This window comes from Globicephala melas, chromosome 12 (assembly GCF_963455315.2).
Source record: "Globicephala melas chromosome 12, mGloMel1.2, whole genome shotgun sequence".
Taxonomy (NCBI): Eukaryota; Metazoa; Chordata; class Mammalia; order Artiodactyla; family Delphinidae; genus Globicephala; species Globicephala melas.
The window spans coordinates 38,313,771-38,336,362 of record NC_083325.1 but is presented as its reverse complement, the minus strand read 5'-3'; the positions used below and the strand labels follow the sequence as shown (position 1 = coordinate 38,336,362).

The window sequence follows — 22,592 nt, the reverse complement described above, 5'->3', positions numbered from 1 at the left end:
TGGTAGCGCAGTGGTTGAGAGTCCGCCTGCCGATGAAGGGGACATGGGTTCATGCCCTGGTCCAGGAGGATCCCACATGCCGCGGAGCGGCTGGGCCCACGAGCCATGGCCGCTGAGCCTGCGCGTCCGGAGCCTGTGCTCCGCAACGGGAGAGGCCACAACAGTGAGAGGCCCGCATACTGCAAAAATAAAACAAACAAAAAAACTGAAAACTTTAAAGAACTTATGTTTAGGTGATTTATATTTATCAGTATTTATTGTGTTTTGAATTAAAATTTAGAAATATTTATTCAATAGTTTATAAGCGATAAATTCATTACCTATTTTCCATTTTTAAAAAATCAGTGACTTGAGTGGCGCTGTTTTAAATTTTTGAAAATATCTTTAGGGTCTGGCTTAATAGAAAACAGCTGGATTCTCATTAACTGCTTCTGCATTCTATATGCTGCCATATAGTTTTGGTAAAGCAAATAAAGAAAATCCATCCTTAAAAGATCTGAACATGGAAATAAGACGACTATTTTAACAGCCCTGTCAGATAATTTTGGATATTCTTCGATATTATACCAAAACTCAATGAGTGTTAATTTTTTTAATTAATTTATTTTTATTCTTATTTATTTTTGGCTGCATTGGGTCTTTGTTGCTGGGTGCAGGTTTTCTCTAGTTGTGGGGAGTGGGGGCTACTCTTCGTTGCGGTGCGCAGGCTTCTCATTGCGGTGGCTTCTCTTGTCACAGAGCACAGGCTCTAGGCGCGCGGGCTTCAGTAGTTGTGGTGCATGGGCTTAGTTACTCCACAGCATGTGGGATCTTCCTGGACCAGGGCTCAAACCCGTGTCTCCTGCATTGGCAGGCGGATTCTTAACCACTGTACCACCAGAGAAGCCCCGAGTGTTAATTTCTAAAAGACAAGTTGCAATATGAAATCTAAAACTTTATCAGTACTGTTACATTAAAATCCACTGATCTATCTTGCTCTCTGAATAGACCTTTTGACCATAAACGATTTTGTAACATCATGCACTGGTGATATGGAAAATACTGGCTCACTAAGTTATGTAGATCTTTCCAGTGTTGACATATTTCATTACACAATATCAAAAAATCATATCATTATTAATAGTTCCATCAATCTCGTAAAAAAATCCGTACGTTTTGGGCAGCTGTCAAACTCAGTGACAGGTACAAGTTTTCCAAATCTTAATTTTTTCTTGAAAGCTCAATTTTATCACTGGCAACTAACACCATCAGTCTTCTTTGAAGTGACATGCTTGCCTCATTCATTCCAGAAAATGCACGCCATATACCCAAATCTGGATAACCTCTGAGTCAATCATTCTTTCAAATAAAAATGGAGTTTCATGAAAAAAGCAGCTAGTTCAGCTTACAACTCAATCACATGAGGGCACTTCCTTAAGACAACCATCTTACTGCAGTAAACAAAAGAAATGCTTTATATGCATTTCTCATTTCATCACAGGATATTAAAAGACATGCACATAAGCTTCTGAGATTTAATAATATTAATATCCATTGCTTCATCAAAGGCATAAAGTGAACATTTTTTTTAAACAGCAAGTGCTTGGCAGCAAAGATTACATTAACTACTTAGTGCACTGTGTTATTTCCTGCAATGTGTTTTATCCACCATGCCTTTGCAGTACCAGTGAAAATATTAACCAAAAGGCAAATATGACTTACCTCTCAGACCCCTTGAAAGGCTCTCTGGGACCCCCAGGGTCCACACATCAAACTTTAAGAACCACTGATGGAACCAAATGAAGATACAGATTTAATAATAAAGGGTTATATGAAACAAAACATATCCCAATTGAAAAGGAAGTAAAACTGTTTCTATTCACAGATGACATGATCTTGTATAAATCCTAAGAAAGTCTTAAGGAATCACTAAAGAAAATTAATAAACAAGTAATCAATTGTATTTCTATACACTAGCAACAAGCAATGCAAAAATGAAACAGAGGACTTCCCTGGTGGCACTGCCAATGCAAGGGACACAGGTTCGAGCCCTGGTCCAAGAGCACTCCACATGCCACGGAGCAACTAAGCCCATGTGCCACAACTACTGAGCCTGTGCTCTAGACCCTGTGAGCCACAACTACTGAGCCCACGTGCCACAACCATGGAAGCCTGCACTCCTCAACAAGAGAAGCCACCGCAATGAGAAGCCCATGCACCGCAACGAAGAGTAGCCCCCGCTCACCGCAACTAGAGAAAGCCTGCACGCAGCAATGAAGACGCAATGCAGCCAAAAATTTAAAAAGAAATTTTTAAATGAAACGTACAAAACAATTCCATTTACATCAGAAACAATAAAATTCGGAACTTCCCTGGTGGTCGAGTGCTAAAGAATCTGCCTTCCAATGCAGGGGATGTGGGTTCGATCCCTGGTCAGGGAACTAGGATTCCACATGCTGCAGGGCATCTAAGCCCACGCACCACAACTACTGAGCTCACGTGCCTCAACTAGAGCCCACGTGCTGCAACTAAGACCTGACGCAGCCAAAAATAAATAAAATAAATAAATAAATAAATATTTTTTTTAAAAAGGAGACTTTAATGTGACATCTCATGACTTAAAAAAATAAAATTCTTGGGAATATATTTAATAAGAAGAAATGCAAAACTTATACTCTGGGGCTTCCCTGGTGGCACAGTGGTTGAGAGTCCGCCTGCCAATGCAGGGGACGCGGGTTCATGTTCCAGTCCGGGAAGATCCCACATGCCGCGGAGCGGCTGGGCCCGTGCACCACAACTGCTGAGCCTGCGCTCTAGAGCTCGCAAGCCACAACTACTGAGCCCGTGTGCCACAACTGCTGAGCCCGTGTGCCACAACTGCTGAGGCCCGCACGCCTAGAGCCCGTGCTCTGCAGTGGGAGAGGCCACCGCAATGAGAGGCCCGCTCACCACAACGAGGAGTGGCCCCCGCTCACCGCAACTAGAGAAAAGCCTGCGCACAGCAACGAAGACCCAACACAGCCAAATAAATAAATAAGTAAATAAATAAATAAAAGAAGGGATGTCTGCTTTAAAAAAAAGAAGAAGAAGAAGAAATGAGAGTCCAAAAACAAACCCATTCATCCACAGTCAACTGATTTTCAACAAAGCTGCCAAGATCACTCAATGGAAAATGTCTTTCTACAAATGGTGGCAGAACAACTGGACAGCCTCATACAAAAGGATGAAGTTGGACCCTTACCTCATACCGTGTACAAGAAATTGACTCAAAATGGATCAAAGACCTAAATATAGGAACCAAAACTATTAAACTTACAAGAAAACATAGGGGTAAGTTCTTCATGCCTTTGGATTTGGCAATGCATTCTGGCAATAGACATGATACCAAAAGCACAAGCAACTAAAGAAATAAATAAACTGAACTTCAACATTAAAACCTTTTGTGCTTCAAAGAACAGTAGTGATAAAGTGAAAAGACTACCCACGGTATGGGAGAAAAAATTTGCGAATTATATATATCTGATAAGGGACGCGTGTCTAGAATATATATTAATGAACTCTGACAACCCAATAATAAAAAATAAATAACCCAATTAAAAAGTGAGCAAAGGATCTGAATGGACATTTCTCCAAAGGAGATATACAAATGATAAATAAGCATATGAAAAGATATTCATCATCATCATTCAACAGGGAAAGGCAAATCAAAACCACAGTGAGAGGAACTTCCCTGGTGGTCCAGTGGCTAAGACTCCATGCTCCCAATGCAGGGGGCCTGGGTTCAATCCCTGCTCAGAGAACTAGATCCCACATGCCGCAACTAAGAGTCTGCATGCCGCAACAACAACAAAAAAGATCCCGCATGCCACAACTAAAGATTCCACATTAAAAAAAAAAACACAATGAGATACCACTTTAAGCTCACTAGGATGACTAGAATAAAACAGTCAAAATAACAAGTGTTGATGAGGATGTTGAGGAACTGGAACCCTCATACACTGCTGAAGGGAATATAAAATGTTGCATCATTTTGGAAAACAGTTTGGCAGTTTTTCAAAATGTAAAACTGAGTTACCGTTTGACCACGTAATTCCACTCCCAGGTACCTGTGAGAAGTAAAAACTAAGTCCATGGAAAACGTTTTACACAAATGTTCACAGAAGCATTATTCATAAGAGCCAAAAGGTAGAAACAACCCAAATGTCCATCAACTGAGGAATGCATTAACAAAATGTGGGGACTTCCCTCCTGGTCCACTGGTTAAGACTCCATGCTTCCACTGCAGGAGGCATGGGTTTGTTGATCCCTGGTCGGGGAAGATCCTGCATGCCACACGGTGCGGCCAAAAAAAGAAAAAAAAAATGGACTATGTTCATACGATGTCTATTATTCAGTCACAGAAAGGAATGAAGAACTGATACATGTCCAACATGGATGAATCTTGAAAATATGCTAAGTGAAAGAAGTCAGTCACAAGATATACTATTATTCCATTTATATGAAAGATTCAAAATAGGCAAATACATAGGGAAAGTAGACTCTTGCTTAGGGCTGGGAGGACAGGGGATTTAGAGTGATAGTTAAAAGGTGTGGGGTTTCTTTCTGAGGTGATGAAAGTGCTCTAAAATTGACTGTGGTGATGACTGCATAATTCTGTGAATACAGTGAAAGCCACCGAGTTGTACAGTTTTAATGGGTGACATGTAAGGTACGTATCTCAATAAAACTGTTATCAAAATAAAGCAAAATAATTAATGATAAAGGTGTGTGAAAATTCAATTTATAAGAAGAAATAAAAATACCTAGGAATAATTATAAAGGAAACGTGCAGAATCTACATAAAGGAAAAACCCCACAAAGTTTCACAAAGATTATATAAATGGGAAAGCGCATTATGCTTCCTGAAGTGGCAGAATCAATACTGTAAGATGTCAACTCATGCTCCTATTTAAAAACATTATGCAATTTCAATAAAAATTCCGACAGAATGTGAGGAAAGGGGGGCAACACAACAACAAAAGAATTCTGAAGTTTTATCTCAAGGAATAAGTAACTTTTCACTAGCAATGTGGTTTAATATTTTCAGGTACTAAAATATATCATGAAGCAACTAAATTAAAACCAAACAATTAAACAATAAAAAGCTTAAAAATAGACCTCCAGGAATATACTCAAAAATTCTGTATAAGACAGAGGTGGCATATCAAAACAGTGAAAAACTAGATGGACGCTAAGATCAATGAGTAATAGTTTGGAAAAACTAATATTAGATCCACTTCATAACTTACACCAAAATAAATTCTAGATGGATTAAAAATTAAACAATTTATAAAAACTAGAAAAAAGCTTAAATGAATATCTGATCTCAGAGTGGGAAAAGCTTTTCTAAATAACAGTAGAATACTCATTAAAACTCAGGAACCAGAACTTCCCTGGTGGCACAGTGGGTAAGAATCCGCCTGCTAATGCTGGGAACACGGGTTCAAGCCCTGGTCTGGGAAGATCCCACATGCCGCAGAGAAAACTAAGCCCGTGTGCCACAACTACTGAGCCTGCGCTCCAGAGCCCACGAGCCACAACCACTGAGCCCGCGTACCACAAATACTGAAGCCCATGCGCCTAGAGCCTGTGCTCCACAACAAGAGAAGTCACTACAATGAGGAGCCCGCTCACTGCAAGGAAGAGTAGCCCCCACTCGCCGTAACTAGAGAAAGCCCGCAGGCAGCAACGAAGACCCAACGCAGCCATAAATAAATAAATTTAAAATAAATAAATAAAACTCAGAAACCAAATATGTCAATACAAACAATGCAATAATCCTCAATACCTGAACTCTTGCAGGAACCAAGTAGTTTTGGATAGTGACTATATCTGTTTTTCCTCTACTATATGGATTCTTCAAAATATCTAATGCAAATAAACAGGCACTCTCAAATACTACTGTTGGGGTATAAATTAGTATAACCCTTCTAGTAGGCAATGTACCAACAGAAGCCTTAAAAGTTTCTACCTATTGACCCTGGACATGACCCAAATTTCTATGCGCAAGGATATTTTAATTTATTTTTTTCTTCACAGGAAAAACGCTAGTTAAATACGTGTTATATTCAAAAGACTAAAAGTAGGCTGCCATTAAATTCTGTTCTCAGATATACATAAGTAAATGAGAAAATGCTCCTTAAAAAAGCAAACAGTACATATGAAATCAATTTTTTATAAATACCGAAAATTAGCTGGAATAATATATACCAAAGTTTTAACAAAACTCTTTTTACTGAAATAACCATTTCTCCAATTGCAATCATTAAAAAGAAAATTATTCAAAGATCAACTTAAATTCTATCAACTCCATGAAGCCTTCTCCAATCTTAGAAAACTAAACTCCTCCCACTGCACTTCAGCTATATATACTTTAATGGAATTTACCATTTGTCTTTTCATACCATTGTTTTTTGTATATTTCTTACACTGGCACTGTGTTAAGTGTTGATATGCATTATCTTATTTAATCCTCACAAAATCCCTGTATTTAAGTCATTATTATCCTCATTTTCAAGTAAGTAAGAAGGCACTAAGAGATTAAGGAACATAACCAAAGCCAGAGATCTAATAAATGACAGGAACAAGACTTGAACTCAGGTCTGTAAGATCAATGATCACTCAACTATTATCCTACTGCCTCATCTGTATTGTACTCTGACCTTCCTTAAGAATAGATATACATCTAAATGTATCTCTGTATCTACCACAGCATACAGCAAATGCTTACATGTATAAAATATTCAATATATTTGTTATATATTGAAAAAAAGTATTCAAACATAAAGAGTTAAGGTAAGACACACAAAAAATAATCAAGTCAGTAAATAGAATGTTAAGAAATGGTTTTTGGAAAAAGATGCAGACCTACTAGAGAATGCACTTGAGGATACGGGGAGGGGAAGGGTAAGCTGGGACAAAGTGAGAGAGTAGCATGGACATATATACACCACCAAACGTAAAATAGATAGCTAGTGGGAAGCAGCCGCATAGCAGAGGGAGATCAGCTAGGTGGTTTGTGACCACCTAGAGGGGTGGGATAGGGAGGGTGGGAGTGAGGGAGATGCAAGAGGGAAGAGATATGGGGACATGTGTATATGTATAACTGATTCACTTTGTTATAAAGCAGAAACTAACACACCACTGTAAAGCAATTATACTCTAATAAAGATGTTAAAAAAAAATGGTTTTTGGGACTTCCGTGGTGGCGCAGTGGTTAAGAATCCGCCTGCCAATGCAGGGGACACGGGTTCGAGCCCTGGTCCAGGAAGATCTCACGTGACATGGAGCAGCTAAGCCCATACGCCACAACTACTGAGCATGCGCTCTAGAGCCTGCGAGCCACAACTACTGAGCCCACATGCCACAACTACGGAAGCCCGCGCACCTAAAAGCCCGCGCTCCGCAACAAGGAAGCCACCGCAATGAGAAGCCTGCGCACCACAACAAAGAGTGGCCCCTGCTCCCCACAACTAGAGAAAGCCCATGAGCAGCAACAAAGACCCAACAGAGCCAAAAATAAATAAATGAATGAATGAAATTTAAACAAGCAAGCAAACAAACAAAAAGAAATGGTTTTCAATTTTCCAAACTGGACCCAGCAGAATGACTCCTGCAAAGAAGGGTGAAGAGAAGAAGGCCATTCAACCATTCTGGTTAGCAACCAGAGACTATACCATCAACATTCACAAGTGCATCCAGAGTCAGCTTCAAGAAGCGTGCCCCTCAAGCACTGAAAGAGATCCAGAAATCTGCCATTTAGAAAACAGGATCTCCAGATGTGCACAATGACACCATGCTCAACAAAACAGTATGAGCCAAAGAATTAGGAATGTCCCATACTGTATCCATGTGTGGTTATCCAGAAAACACAATGAGGATGAAGATTCAATAAACAAACTCTAGGGACTTCCCTGGTAAGACTCCACGCTCCCAATGCAGGGGGCCCAGGTTCGATCCTTGGTCAGGGAACTAGATCCCGCATGCATGCCACAACCAAGAAGTCTGCATGCCACAATTAAGCTCCCGCATGCCGCAACTAAGACCCAGTGCAGCCTAAATAAATAATTTTTTAAAAAAATACACTTATAAAATAAATAGACAAACTCTATACGTTGGTTATCTAGGTACCTGTCACCACTTTCAAAAACTTAGTTGATGTGGATGAGAACTAACTGTTGACCGTCAAAAAAAGTTACAAAACTGCCAAAAAAAAAAAAAAAAGGTTTTCAGTATACCAGTGTACTAGATATCTGTGTGCTTGCTGTCCAAAAACAATTTCACCTTCTTCATAATCACAACATGCCAAATTTCTTTTGGGGTAACACTTACCATTTTTTAGCTATGAGGTTTGGTGGGATCAGCTTCAGGAATAGGTCATCAGTTTAAGCCAACCAAAATCCATCCTCTTTGAACTCTACTTCAGGAATAAGGCCCATAATAAAAACATGGGCCAATGATCTATGAAGCACCATCTGCTAGCCAGGTTTTGGAAAAAGCAGCTTCCTTGTTCTTGTACAGTAGGTTTCAGAAGAGATTCTCTCTTTTTTGCTCTGCGTAGTATAAACATGTGATTTGCAAACAGTGTAGTATAAAGATGGTGTGCAGTAGCCATTTCTGCTACTCTGAGAAGGGCCAAACTAAGGTCAAAACCAAGGAAGCACAGCAGAGCAAGCCACAGAGAAATGAAGTCTTGAAAATGCTATGAATCTGCAGATTAAGAGTAGACCACACTAGGAGAAAAGGAACCCTCCTACACTGTTGGTGGGAATGTAAATTGGTTCAGCCACTATGGAAAACAGTATGGAGGTTCCTCAAAAAACTAAAAATAGGGGCTTCCCTGGTGGCACAGTGGTTAAGAATCCGCCCACCAATGCAGGGGCCACGGGTTCAAGCTTTCATCCAGGAAGATCCCACATGCCGCGAAGCAACTAAGCCCGTGCACCACAACTACTGAGCCTGCGCTCTAGAGCCCACGAGCCACAACTACTGAGCCCACATGCCAAAACTATTGAAGCCTACATGCCTAGAGCCCATGCTCCACAACAAGAGAAGCCACCGCAATGAGAAGCCCACACACCACAACGAAGAGCAGCCCCCGCTCGCCACAACTAGAGAAAGCCTGTGCGCAGCAACGAAGACCCAATGCAGCCAAAAATAAATAAATAAAGTAAATAAATTTATTTTTTTAAAAAACTACAACGAGAACTACCATATGATCCAGCAATCCCACTCCTGGGCATTTATCCGGACAAAACTAATTCAAACAGATACACACACCCTTACGTTCACAGCAGCACTATTCACAATAGCCAAGATATGGGACAATGTAAATGTCCATCACCAGACAAATAGATAAAGGAAATGTGGTACGCATATACAATGGAATACACCTCAGCCATAAAAAAGAATGAAATAATGCCATTTGCAGCAACATGGATGGACCCAGGGCTCATCATACTTAGCTAAGCAAGTCAGAAAGAAAAAGACAAATACCATATGATATCACTTATATGTGGAATCTAAAATATGACACAAATAAACCTACCTACAGAACAGAAACAGACTCACAGTCAGAGAGAACATACTTGTGGTTACCAAGGTGGGGGGGGGGTGGGGGAGGGATGGATCGGGAGTTCGGGGTTAGTAGATGCAAACTATTATATACAGAATGGATAAACAGCAAGGTCCTACTGTATACCACAAGGAAACTATATTCAATATCCTGTGACAAATCATAATGGGAAAAGAATATAAAAAATAACGTATATACATGTATAACTGAATCACTTCACTGTACAGCAGAAATTAGCACAACACTGTAAATCAACTATACTTCAATTAAAAGACAAAATCAAACAAACAAAAGAAGAGTAGACCCTACCAGAACATAGCACACACCTGCACTGCTCAGTTACAACTTTTTAAAAACTCCTTTTTCAGGACTTACCTGGTGGCGTGGTGGTTAAGAATCCGCCTGCCAAGGCAGGGGACACAGGTCGAGCCCTGGTCCAGGAAGACCCCACATGCCGCGGAGCAACTAAGCCCGTGCGTCACAACTACTGAGCCTGCGCTCTAGAGCCTGCGAGCCACAACTACTGAGGCCGTGCACCACAAGTACTGAAGCCCGCGTGCCTAGACCCCATGCTCCGCAACAAGAGAAGCCACTGCAATGAGAAGCCCGTGCACCGCAACGAAGAGTAGCCCCCGCTCGCCACAACTAGAGAAAGCCTGCGCGCAGCAACTAAGACCCAACACAGCCAAAAATGAACAAATAATAAATTTTTTTTTAATTAAAAATAAAATAAAAAACTCCTTTTCCTTTCTGCCAAATGGGGCGTTCTTTCTGGTTCTTGCAACAGAGTCCTGACTTGGGTTCAAAAACTAATTCCCAATCTTAGATTTTTAATCCATAAGGGTTAATCTCAAGGGACATTCAGGGAAAAAAACAAAACACAACTTAACAAAATGAGGGTTTTTTTTTTTTTTAAATCAATGAAGCACCTTTTTATGAAGGGGGGTGCTGAGCAAGACATCACAAAAGCAAGGATTGACAGTACTTGAAATGTCCCCAAAATTTGAGAAAACAGGAAAAACTACCACATCCAGCCTACCCTCATCTTCCATTAACCACTTCCAGTGATCTTAAGATTTTTCAGATATTTTAGCAGATACATATTGATCCTAGTATGTGTAGACACTGTGAAACTCAGTTAATGTAAGCTAGTCACAATCACAGAACTTGTAACCCTGTATAATAAAAAGACATTAAAGGGAATTCTCTGGTGGTCCAGCGGTTAGGACTCTGCGTGTTCACTGCTGAGGGCGAGGGTTCAATCCCTGATCAGGGAGCTAAGATCCCACAAGCCACGCGGTGCAGCCAAAAAAAATAAAAACTAAAAAGACATTAAATAAGTAAATAAAAATAAATACATAATTCTAAACTGTGGTAAGTGGGGACTTCCCTGGTGGCACAGTGGTTAAGACTCCACACTCCCAATGTAGGGGGCCCGGGTTCGATCCCTGGTCAGGGAACTAGATCCCACATGCATGCCACAACTAAGGAGCCAGCACAACCAAATAAATAAAATAAATAAATAAAAAATAAAAATAGTTTAAACTGTTGTAAGTGCTATGAAGGATAAGAACCTGAACTACTTTAGACTGGATGCTCAATAAAGGCCTCTCTGAAAAACTAAAGGCATAGAAAGGTGATTAAGTTCCAGGGAAAAATAAAGGCTCAATGGCAGTAAAGAACATCACTGAAAGAAAACAAAGCAAGCAAGGGGATGAGGTTAGCAGTGCCTATGTCATGCAGAGTCGCACAAATCTGGTAAGCTAGTCCACTCCCCTCATTCCCAGTAACTATTCCAACCAGTTAAAGGCCCAGTTCACCTTCCACTTTCCTTGAAACCTTGCCTAATCCACTTTAGCCAGAATTAATCTCTCTATAGTCCCTTTGTTTTTCATGGGTTTCCCAACTCCCAAAGTCAAGTTCCTCTTTAAAAAAATAAAAACAGAACAGCATGGTTAGAGAAAAGTATACTGAGTAGGAATAAGAACTAAATTCTAGTCCAAGCTCTGCTACTTACTAGCTATGTAACCTTGGCCAAATCATTCTATTTCTCATGATTTTTATGAGGTGCCATGAAGATATGTGAAACTGCACAGTATTCAAATAGCTTCAGAAGCTGTCTGTCTCTGTGTTGTATATAATTCAACACAGTATTTCAACTGCATAAGCACTGCACTACTACCTACAATACTTGAAAACAGTTTCATATTGTGCTGGCTTTTTCAGCACCAACATTGTTAATGGTTTTCAAGCTTATTTATAAAGCACCTACACCCTTTGCTCCCCTGCCAAAAAAATCTTACATGGAGCCCCAATTTACAAAACAGATCAAAATGAGCTTTTCATCTTGAAACAGATTCCAAAGTCACCCTCACTGCCCTGAAATAGGGACAATGCCACTCCAAGGAATAGTTTCAAAACTGAGGCTCATTACTATAAATCTTGAAGAAGAAAGAATTAAGGACAAGATTCTGTGGCTTGCCATCAGTGAAATCCCTCAAAGTTGACCAAAAAAAACCCTCATTTCTTTCACAGGGATAGCTTCAGATTCTGTCAAGTGCCTTCATGTAATCAAAATATGTCATATCTATAGTGATAGTTCCAGGTTTTACCATATTTACTTCTATATCAAAATAAAATGAGATTGGTTTAACATAAGTTACTAGTGCCACATCAATTTTTTACTATCCTTTCACTCTTTAGTAAGTGCTTGATTATTTAATAGTGGCAAGTTTCTCTTATAGCTTCCAAAATAATACCTGCCAATATCTGCTTTTCTAGAAATTTAATAAGCTAAAGGTTCATAATCACACACAACCATAGCTCTATCCCCTTCGCTGCAAAGAATCTGCCATTCCTGAAGATTTTTAACTCTTAACACTACTGATAAAGCTCTCATTATTCCTTACCAATCTAGAGGTTAGAGTCTCTCTTAATGTGTGATTTATCCTGAGGGTTTGCGGATTCCTCTTAGAAGGGAAAATGGAAAAATTATTAGAGTAAAACAACATTCTCCTGATCACCACCCTCTAATATACCCACCCAAGCAGTGGGTCCACTATCCCCTTATCTTACTTTGAACACAACTTCAAAAGCTCTATTGTCTTAAGCATTTTCATGTCTCAATTTATTCTGAGTTAGTGCTCTTACTACTGCTCTTATACTTCTACATTCATCACTGGTTACTGAGCCTTTCTCAATAATCAGAATAAAGTTCATGAGTCTGGCAGCAAAGTTACCCAGAATAAAAAGTCCCTTCCAAATTTGTCTTATGGTGGTTTAGAACCAATACATTGCTAAAACAGCCCCACAGACCTCAGAGTCAAAATAAACACTTTAAGATTATGAAGGCTTTACACTCATGCTCTAATGTTGGAAGGACAATTTTTAAAAAGTTTTATCATATTGCCAGATTTCCTTCCAGATATGCTGCATGAACTACTCAGCAATGTGATTTCAGAGGCTATCTTCAAGGTGATAATCAGACAATTACAAAGTCATTAACAACCCAAATGCCCATCATTAGAGGACTGATTAAGTTACAGTATGACCAAGTAATGGAATACTACACTAAAGCCATTAAAAATGATAATGTAAGTGCATATTAACATGGAAAGGTAGCTACATCTTATTAGTAAAAATAATATAAGGACTTCCCTGGTGGCGCAGTGGTTAAGAATCCGTCTGCCAATGCAGGGGACACAGGTTCGGGCCCTGGTCTGGGAAGATCCCACATGACATGGAGCAACTAATAAGCCCATGCACCCCAACTACTAAGGCTGCACTCCAGAGCAAGCCACAACTACTGAAGCCTGCACACCTAGAGCCCGTGCTCCACAACAAGAGAAGCCGCCGCAATGAGAAGCCCGCGCACCGCAACGAAGAGTGGCCCCTGCTCGCCACAACTAGAGAAAACCCGTGGGCAGCAGCGAAGACCCAACTCAGCCATAAATAAATAAATAAATTTATTTTAAAAAATAATAATATAGAGTAATATGTAATCAGTTTATTTACACGAAATAGTGTATCTGAGGAAAGAGAGAAAAGAATGACTTAAGAGATGTTTGCCAAAACATGAACGATTTCTTTAGTAAACAGTTTCGGTTATCCTAATTTTCTTTATTATTTTCTGCACTATTTGATTTTTTTCTAAAAAAGCAGGTATCCTTTTTAGAATGAAAAACAACAAGGCTACCTTTATTCTCTTCAAAAAGACTAAACACACTGGTAAAGAGATGAGTACGCAAACAACAGAGGTTCTTAAGCTTTTTCCTGCCACCAAACACCACAGATGACACCTGCCCAACATGTTCCAAGAAAGTAAGCCAGATTATAATGAAGCACTCACAGCTGAAGATTACACCTAATTTCCAATACAGGAGAGCTCATCATGGGGCAATACTTGAATCAAAACTCTTCTGGTTGCACATTAACTCAAATAGTATGTACAGGGGAGACAGCTAAATAGGAGCACTAGCTTCAGTATTAGAAAGCCACCAGGGGGCTGGGCTTCCCTGGTGGCGCAGTGGTTGAGAGTCCGCCTGTCGATGCAGGGGACACGGGTTCGTGCCCCGGTCCGGGAAGATCCCACATGCCACGGAGCAGCTGGGCCCGTGAGCCATGGCCGCTGAGCCTGCGCGTCCGGAGCCTGTGCTCCGCAACGGGAGAGGCCACAACAGTGAGAGGCCCGCGTACCGAAAAAAAAAAAAAAAAAAAAGAAGAAAGCCACCAGGGGAACTTCCCTGGTGGCAGAGTGGATAAGACTCCACACTCCCAATGTAGGGGGCCCGGGTGTGACCCCTGGTCAGGAAACTAGATCCCACATGCATGCCACAATTAAATGAGCCCTGGAGCCACAACTAAGGAGCCTGCCACAACTAAGACCTGGTGCAGAGAAATAAATAAAAAAGAAAGCCAAGAGGGTATTAACTTCTGTCTCTTTATAGAGCTTCAATATCAACTATTTCCAAAAATTTGCCCCAATTCTCTTCTGCAAATAGTCTCCGCCACCAGGGAAGCCTTACCTGGCTCTTTAGTTCAAACATTCTGACAGGAAAAAATCTGATTGATGGACAACAGTCTCACCAATCCACCAGGTCAGAAGTCTATTTGGAATCCAATCAGCGATGGTTAGGGAGAAAGGTCTTTCAGGGGATGTAAACTAGAAGGTCCCTAGAAGAGGTTATAGCCAGGGCAGGAAGGGAAACCTGTCCCTTCCATAGTTAAAATTAAAAAAAGTGCAAGAGAATGGGCTTCCCTGGTGGCGCAGTGGTTAAGAATCCACCTGCCAATGCAGGGGACACAGGTTCGAGCCCTGGTCCAGGAAGATCCCACATGCCATAGAGCAACTAAGCCCGTGTGCCACAACTACTGAACCTGTGCTCTAGAGCCCGCGAGCCACAACTACTGCAGCTCGTGTGCCTAGAGCCCGTGCTCCGCAACAGAAGCCACCACAATGAGAAGCCAGCACACCGCAACGAAGAGTAGCCCCTGCTCACCACAACTAGAGAAAGTCCATGCACAGCAACAAAGACCCAACACAGCCAAAAATAAATAAAATAAATAAATAAATTTATTTTAAAAAGGTGCAAGAGGAGGCAATGTGTATCCTACATCAGTTCTCAATTAACTGAGTAACCTACATTTGGAGACTTTTTAATTTCTATGGAATTTGAGAGAAAAATAACATTAACAGGTGTTAATCACATTAAAAGGTTAAAAGTCCAATTATTTTCCTGGTATATAAAATCTTAAATAAAAGTAATTTAGTGGGCTTCCCTGGTGGCACAGTGCTTAAGAACCCACCCGCCAATGCAGGGGACACGGGTTCAAGCCCTGGTCCGGGAAGATCCCACATGCCGTGGAGCAACTAAGCCCGTGCACCACAACTACTGAGCCTGTGCTCTAGAGCCCACAAGCCACAACTACTGAGCCCACATGCCACAACTACTGAAGCCCGCAGGCCTAGAGCCTGTGCGCCACAACAAGAGAAGCCACTCAATGAGAAGCCCGCACACCACAATGAAGACCTAATACAGCCATAAATAAATACATAAATAAAAGTTATTTAGTGAAATTTCATCCCACAGACTCAAATCTCACCACCTATATAGAAAAATTTTTGCCTTTTTGCATTATCTATTAATTTAGAACATATTGGACTTCCCTGGTGATGCAGTGGTTAAGAATCCACCTGCCAATGCAGGGGAAACAGGTTCGAGCCCTGATCCGGGAAGATCCCACATGCCACAGAGCAACTAAGCCCATGTACCATGACTACCTAAGCCTGTGCTCTAGAGCCCATGAGCCGCAACTAATGAGCCCACATGCCACAACTACTGAAGGCCGGGCGCCTAGAGCCCATGCTCCGCAACAAGAGAAGCCACCGCAATGAGAAGCCTGCGCAGCACAACGAACAGCCACCCCCGGCTCGCCGCAACTAGAGAAAGCCCACGTGCAGCAACAAAGACCCAACACAGCCATAAATAAATAAACAAATTTATTAAAAAAAAAATTAGAACACAGTTGGTTAGGGTGGATACTTATTTTAAGTACATACCTACTGATTTATGAATAAGCAATATATGTAATATAATCTGCACTTTCAGCATAATTTATCCACAAACTCTCATATCTAAATCACTACTGACAATAGGCCCAAGAACACTGAGCCTAGGTACTCACATTCTTCTACAAAAACTTTTCATTAACTAAAATATTCACTAGGCACCTACTCTCTACAAGGCACTATATTAGTACTGGGAAAAGAAGAAACAAAATATGACCCCTGACTTTAAGGAATTCAGCATCCAGAAAAGGAGGCTGTTGTCTATTAAAAAAAGGGGGGGGCAGGGGCATGGCCTGTAACTTAAGTACATATTCTTTTTTTTTAAATTTATTTATTTATTTATTTATGTTCGGCTGCCTTGGGTCTTCATTGCTGCGCGCCGGCTTTATTTAGTTGCGGTGCGCAGGCTTCTAACTGCGGTGGCTTCTCTTGTTGCAGAGCACAGGCTCTAGGTGCACAGGCTTCAGTAATTGTGGCTCGCGGGCTCTAGAGCGCTGGCTCAGTAGTTGTGGCACATGAGCTTAGTTGCTCCGCAGCATGTGGGATATTCCCAGACCAGGGCTCAAACCCGTGTCCCCTGCATTAGCAGGCAGATTCTTAACCACTGCGCCACCAGGGAAGCCCCATTATTAAACATATAAGAAACATTAACACGTTTCATGAATATAGTGCTAAACCTAGCTATCAATAGCTATCACTGACAATGCAGTCTGCTATTAAAAATCTACACACTGCAGTGCTTTATGGTTTATAAGTTACTTTATAAAGATATGAGTTGAAATTGTATTATGATCTTTGAAAAATAGTACTTCAAATAGTAACTGTTTTAAGAGTATATATTCTTAGCAAGATTAATTTACCAAATTAAAAATTTTGGTAATTTGGTATTTTGTATTGTAGTAAAATCAAATTTCCAATTTTCAGTATCAGTTCAAATTTCAGAATTAAATGTCTACCAAAAAATGTTATGTTACTAATGATTTTTCATGCCTATATACTTATATTTTTAAAAACCCCAGAAATGTTTAGTTTACTAAAGAGCTCACTGCTAACAACATTTAGATATATTAAGACATTCCCATTCAGCTACATTTACCACCACTTTTATTATTTTTTTTTTTTCTTTTAGAAGAGAGAAGAATTTACTACTTGTAGCAAGTAAGGTGAACACCAGGGATCTCTCCCAAAGCAATGTCTCTACCACCACTTTTAAATTCTTTCTACAATTACCACAAAATTATGCCCAAATTTGTGAAAACACATAAAAATTTAGTAATTTTTTACTTTGCCATTCAGTGTATTCATAATGTCTTCCATTTGAATAGATCATCGTAAAGTTTATACAGTACAGCATAATGGTTAAAGAGCATGGTCTTCTAGAAGACGTGAGATAAGTCCCGTGCAAATTCTGACTCCACCAAATAAAGTCATGTGACTCTAAGCAACTTACGTAAACTCTAAGCCTTGGTTCTCTTATCTAAAAAGGGTGATAAAAAAAAAATAAAAAAAAAAATAAAAAGGGTGATAAAGTACCTACCTCAAAGAATGGAAAAAGTTCCCAACACAAATGGTTCAATAAAGTATACTTTAAAAATAAAAATGCAAATACTGATGGAGTACCTTGAGTTCTAGCTTAGATCTGACTACTAACTAAGCAGGTGACAGGTGATTTTTAGCAAACCACTTAGCCTGAGGTTCAACGTTTTCAGTTAAAATTGAGATACTAGGGAATTTCCTGGTGTCCCAGTGGTTAGGACCCTGCGCTTTCACTGCGGTGGGCCCAGGTTCAATTCCTGGTGGGGGAACTAAGATCCCGCAAGCTGCACAGCAAGGCCAAAAAAAAAAAGAGAGATACTAATACTTGCTCCTGCCTATCACAAAGGATAGTTAGGAACAACAAATGAATTGCCCATTTAAAACATTTCGTAAAGGGTTCATTCACTAAACACACAGAGTAAAATCCACAACACACAAATGGTTTAAAAGATGGATGTACATTTAAAGCCATTTTCACTCTGCTCTCTGAGAAATTTACCCCAAGGCAAACAGTGACCTCAATTTACTAGTTGAGCTAGCAACGCTGATAGCCCAGAGCATAATTTCAGGCCTCCAGCTTCTCAACATCCAGAAATGCTTTTAGCTTTAGTAAACTAGCTCACAAAGGTAGCTATTAAAGTAGCAAATATACAAAGTCAAGAGAACAAGCAAAGGGATATAAACTTAAAATTATTTCCTAAACTGAGTGCAACCCCACAAACTGATAGGTGCAAAGTTCACTCAATACATTCCACATTTTAAAACATCTTCCTTATTAAAAACAAAGCATTGAAAAAAATATGAAAACCCAAATATGTTAGTACTGTTGAAACTGGTTATTCTAACACTAAAGCCAAATGCTATTTTCAAATGTAATTTCAAGTTTTAAGATACCCGTCAAGACTACTAAAAAAGGGTATAAGGAGGTCCTTATCAGCAAGTCCTTAGCCTGGTTCCATGGACACGCTTCAATGGGCCCTTAACCTACAGGCAAAACTGTACTGTGTCTGAATACCTGTATATGGTTCTATGCTGAGAGCTTCACATTCTCAGCAGGACTAGAGGTATAACTGGTAATATTAATATTCTCATCAAAAACTGATGACAAAGAAAGCTATTTACTATCTTCTGTCATCAATTTTTAGTTTAACTACATTACATTCTGCCAGATTTAAAAATAAACGTTTCATAGGAAGTCCTTAACCTTATCAAAACTCTGAGCATATCAGATATAAAGCTATACTATCCACATCATGTCTACCTTTTCATTTAAAACACAAAATTTTTAGATTATACACTTACTGGTGTGTCAAGGAAGACTTCTTTAGGTTTGATCAGTGTTTGTAAATTTGATAAGAAATAAGTTTTTGGTATTTTAATTCTATCCAACACACCACCTAAAGATATACTAATTTTACGGACTTCCCTGGCAGTCCAGTGGTTAAGACTCTGTGCTTCCAATGCAGGGGGCTCGGGTTCAATCCCTGGTCAGGGAACTAAAATCCCACGTGCCATACGGTGTGGCCTAAATAAATGAATAAAGTTTCTTATAAAAAAACAAATATATATATATACTAATTTTATTTCTTCTCTTAATTGTTATGGGGAGTTATATTGAAAGATGAATTCTGAGCACATTATTTTGGGACTTTAACTCTGAATTTCTAATCAAGGATGAAATGATGCTCATCTTTACACAACCTATGGGGGAAAAAAGGACAGACTTAATATATAATTATTGTGAGATTATAAGAAAGACTTATAACCTACTTTAATTCAATAAGTTTTATCAAGTTCCAGCCATTATGCTCCAACCCAGTCATGGATAAGTGTTACCATAATGAGATACAGTAATACCCTCTGCTCTCTGGGAACTTGAGCATCTTATGTTTGAGATACAGGAACTACACAAAGGGAAAATGAAAACAACTGTAAAAGAACTGGGGGTGGGGGCAGTGGAGAAGCAACTAGTCATAGCTTGGTATAGTCTACAAATAAAATTACTGAAGTAATTTCTTTTTAAGGAAGCTTCATTGTCAGATTAGAGTTTAAAGGGCAAATTTTTAAACTGAGCTTTATAGGAAATATTAAGAAACGAAGTATTTTTCATACACAAACAGAAAATCCTTATCTGTTCATTAAAACAGGTTTCTTAAGGGTCTGCATGGCCAGATTTTGTGAACCTGGTTCAATTAACCATATTTAATTAAAGGTAACAAAAGCTAAATTGCTAACTCCATAAATCGATTGCATTTTTGAGTGCTTCTAGACAAAGTTCTAGGGGTTTCCCAAATAACCCTCAATAGAACCCTTCATTATGTCTCTTTTCAAAAGGTAATAAGGATTAGCAAACTTTAGTTTCTTTAGATACTATGTTTAAAATTAATTGTCATAGTTAGGTTTAAAATAATTTTTAAACACCAACGAAACTATTAAAAGCAGTTTTCTCCTAATATATAAGATAGCAAAGCTATTCATTTTCCAGTTTCAGAAAAACCAAGCCATAATCACACAACTGACATTTGAGACATTTAAAATAGAGTTCACTGAAATAAGTACTAAGGAATTAAGTTTATCATTTCATAAACCACCTACACCAAAAATAAAAGTACCTCAAAATAAATACAAATAACCTTAAAATTCTAGGAAAATTTGGAATGACACAAATACTGTATAGTTTGAATTTGTGCAAAAGCCTGCTTCCACCTGTCGAAGTAAATAGAGTTGAAAGTAAACTAGAACCCTTCCACTTTTATTATTGCCTTTGGTCAATAAAGTAAAATTCAAACACAAACAAGACTATACACTTTATAATCAATTGTTTTTAAGAATGGTATTAGAAAATAGACAATTTGGAAGTCTTTCGAAATACCACACACAAAACACAAATCCAAAACCCACAAAAGGTGTTCGTGAGTATTTTCTCAACAATCAACTTTTTGTAAATTAATCTTTTATGTAATTCACCTCGTCCAACTAGGCCTTTGGGCCCAGAAATAGTTTGCAATACGTCTTGTTTCTTTAAGCTAAAATACCGTCTTACAAGGGTCTGGAGTAAAATAAATGAAAGGAATCTAACTAGAAAAGAGCAGTGCACGCTCTGTAATAAAAGCATACGGAATAAGGCCTTTCATTCCAGGAGACAGGCCATGACTATCCCGGGATGGTACCTGTAGTACAGTACTCTCCTTAAGAGAAGAGAATTTACCATTAAAACGACGAATGGTACACTAAGAAGAAACATCATTAATTAATTTTTTTAATAGGTATAAAGGTTCCAGTCATCACTATCAGCTCATTTTCAGCTATTTAAGGTCAGAGAGAAAGGTTTAATACAACCCACACACCCCCAAGAGACGGGAAAACCACCAACCACCTCGCAGGGAGTTTAATGAAAATTAGCAGGTAAGAGGCCTAGGCAGCACGCTGAAAATCAAAGAGGGCGGCCGGAGGGTCGAAGGGTTCGGACTACAGAGGAGAGCCTCGTCCTCGGACCCCACCTCCCCTCACCTTCCCGGCAGGGCGAAGGAGGCGAAGGCTCATTAGTGCCTACGTTAATTGACACCTGTAATGAGGAAACTTTCCGAGAGCGGAGACCGCTCAGGCCCGGCCTGGCCGGAGCTCCGCGACGGCCCCCTCTCGGGCGCCCAGGTAACCGGGCCGGACTGGGCCCGAGGCGCCGCAGCGGCCGCGCCACCGCGCACCTTCCCGGAGCGCTAGGCCCGCAAGCCGCCCGGCTCGGCCGTCGCCTCCCGCAGGCCACGGCAGCTCGGGGAAGCCGGAGAGCGGCGCGGGGACCCCAAACTGTGCACCCCGACAGGCCGCCGCCGCGGCTACTTACTTTCATTTAACACCTCCACCAGGTCTGCGCAGTTCTCGCACATCGTTCGGCCGCCGCCCCCCCCCTCCCCCGCTTCGGATCGCACTGACTGATCCCGACCGGCGGGGGGGAGGGGAGAGAGGCGGAGGAGGGGGCCGGCCGGCCGGGCGGGGAGGCGACTAGGGCGGGCGGCGGCGGGGACGGGGCGGGGAGCAGGAGAATGGGGGAGGGGGCCGGCGGTCCCCGGAGCGGGCGGGGGAGAGGAGGGGGGCGAGGGGAGGTGCGCAGGCCGGAGGGGCGCTGAGGCGCCGGCGGCTGGGAAGGGGGGGAAGGACGGGGGGAGGGGAGAGGGAGGGAGGGGGCGGGTGGGGAGAGAAGCAGCAGAGTCACTTCACCGACCAGACGCCGCGGCCACCGCCGACGCCGCCGCCATTTTAATAGAGCGTTCGGGCTGCGCTCGGCTCTTTCCGTCCGGGCGAAGGAGCCGACGAGAAGCGCCTCGCGCTCTCATTCCTCCGCCTCCCTCCCTCTCTTCGCCTCCCGCCCTCCCACCTCCCCCGCCGCACACACGCCGCACGCCCCACACCCCGCCGCGGCCAGCTCGCCGCCCTCCCTTTCCTCTTCCGTCGAGTCTCCCCGCCCTCGGTCCACCCCCTCCGCGCGCTCGCCCACCCCGCCCAGCCCGGATCTCTGTCAGCGGCCGGAAGGGAAGCGCGAAGCCAGCGCGGCCGCGGGGGGAGGCCGGGTGACTCGAAGAAGATGGCGGAGCAAAGAGCTGGTCGCGGTTGCGCGGCGTCGCCCACCGCGGCTACTCCGCGAGCCCGGAGGACCAGCGAGCGCCGGGTCGCGAGCGCCGCCCTTTCCCCCGCCCCTGCGCTTCGCCATTTTAACTCCGGGTCCCCGAGGGGGACTTGGTAGTAATTTGTCCCGTCCCCCTCCCCCGCGCTCAGGCCTTTGGGGTGCGGGAGGCTAGAGTTCAGGGGAGCTGGCCGGTGCGACGCCGCAGCCCAGGTGGGGGCTCGCGGCGCTCTCCCCGCGGGGTTTTGTGAGAATGGAACAGCCTGGGGCCGGCTTAA

At 41.6% G+C, this 22,592-nt stretch overlaps 1 protein-coding gene across 4 annotated transcripts in view; it reads right to left on the bottom strand.

Moving 5' to 3' along the window:
• The window catches only part of USP34 (ubiquitin specific peptidase 34), a 231,419-nt gene extending 209,711 nt beyond the window's left edge, over positions 1-21,708 (bottom strand). For all 4 annotated transcript variants that reach the window (XM_030877324.2, XM_030877325.2, XM_030877327.2 and 1 more), the window contains exon 1: positions 21,538-21,708. In XM_030877324.2, the coding sequence (XP_030733184.1) occupies positions 21,538-21,580 (43 nt within the window). In that variant the 5' untranslated portion in view covers positions 21,581-21,708. The remainder of the gene's footprint in view (positions 1-21,537) is intronic.
• Positions 21,709-22,592: the final 884 nt, after the last annotated feature.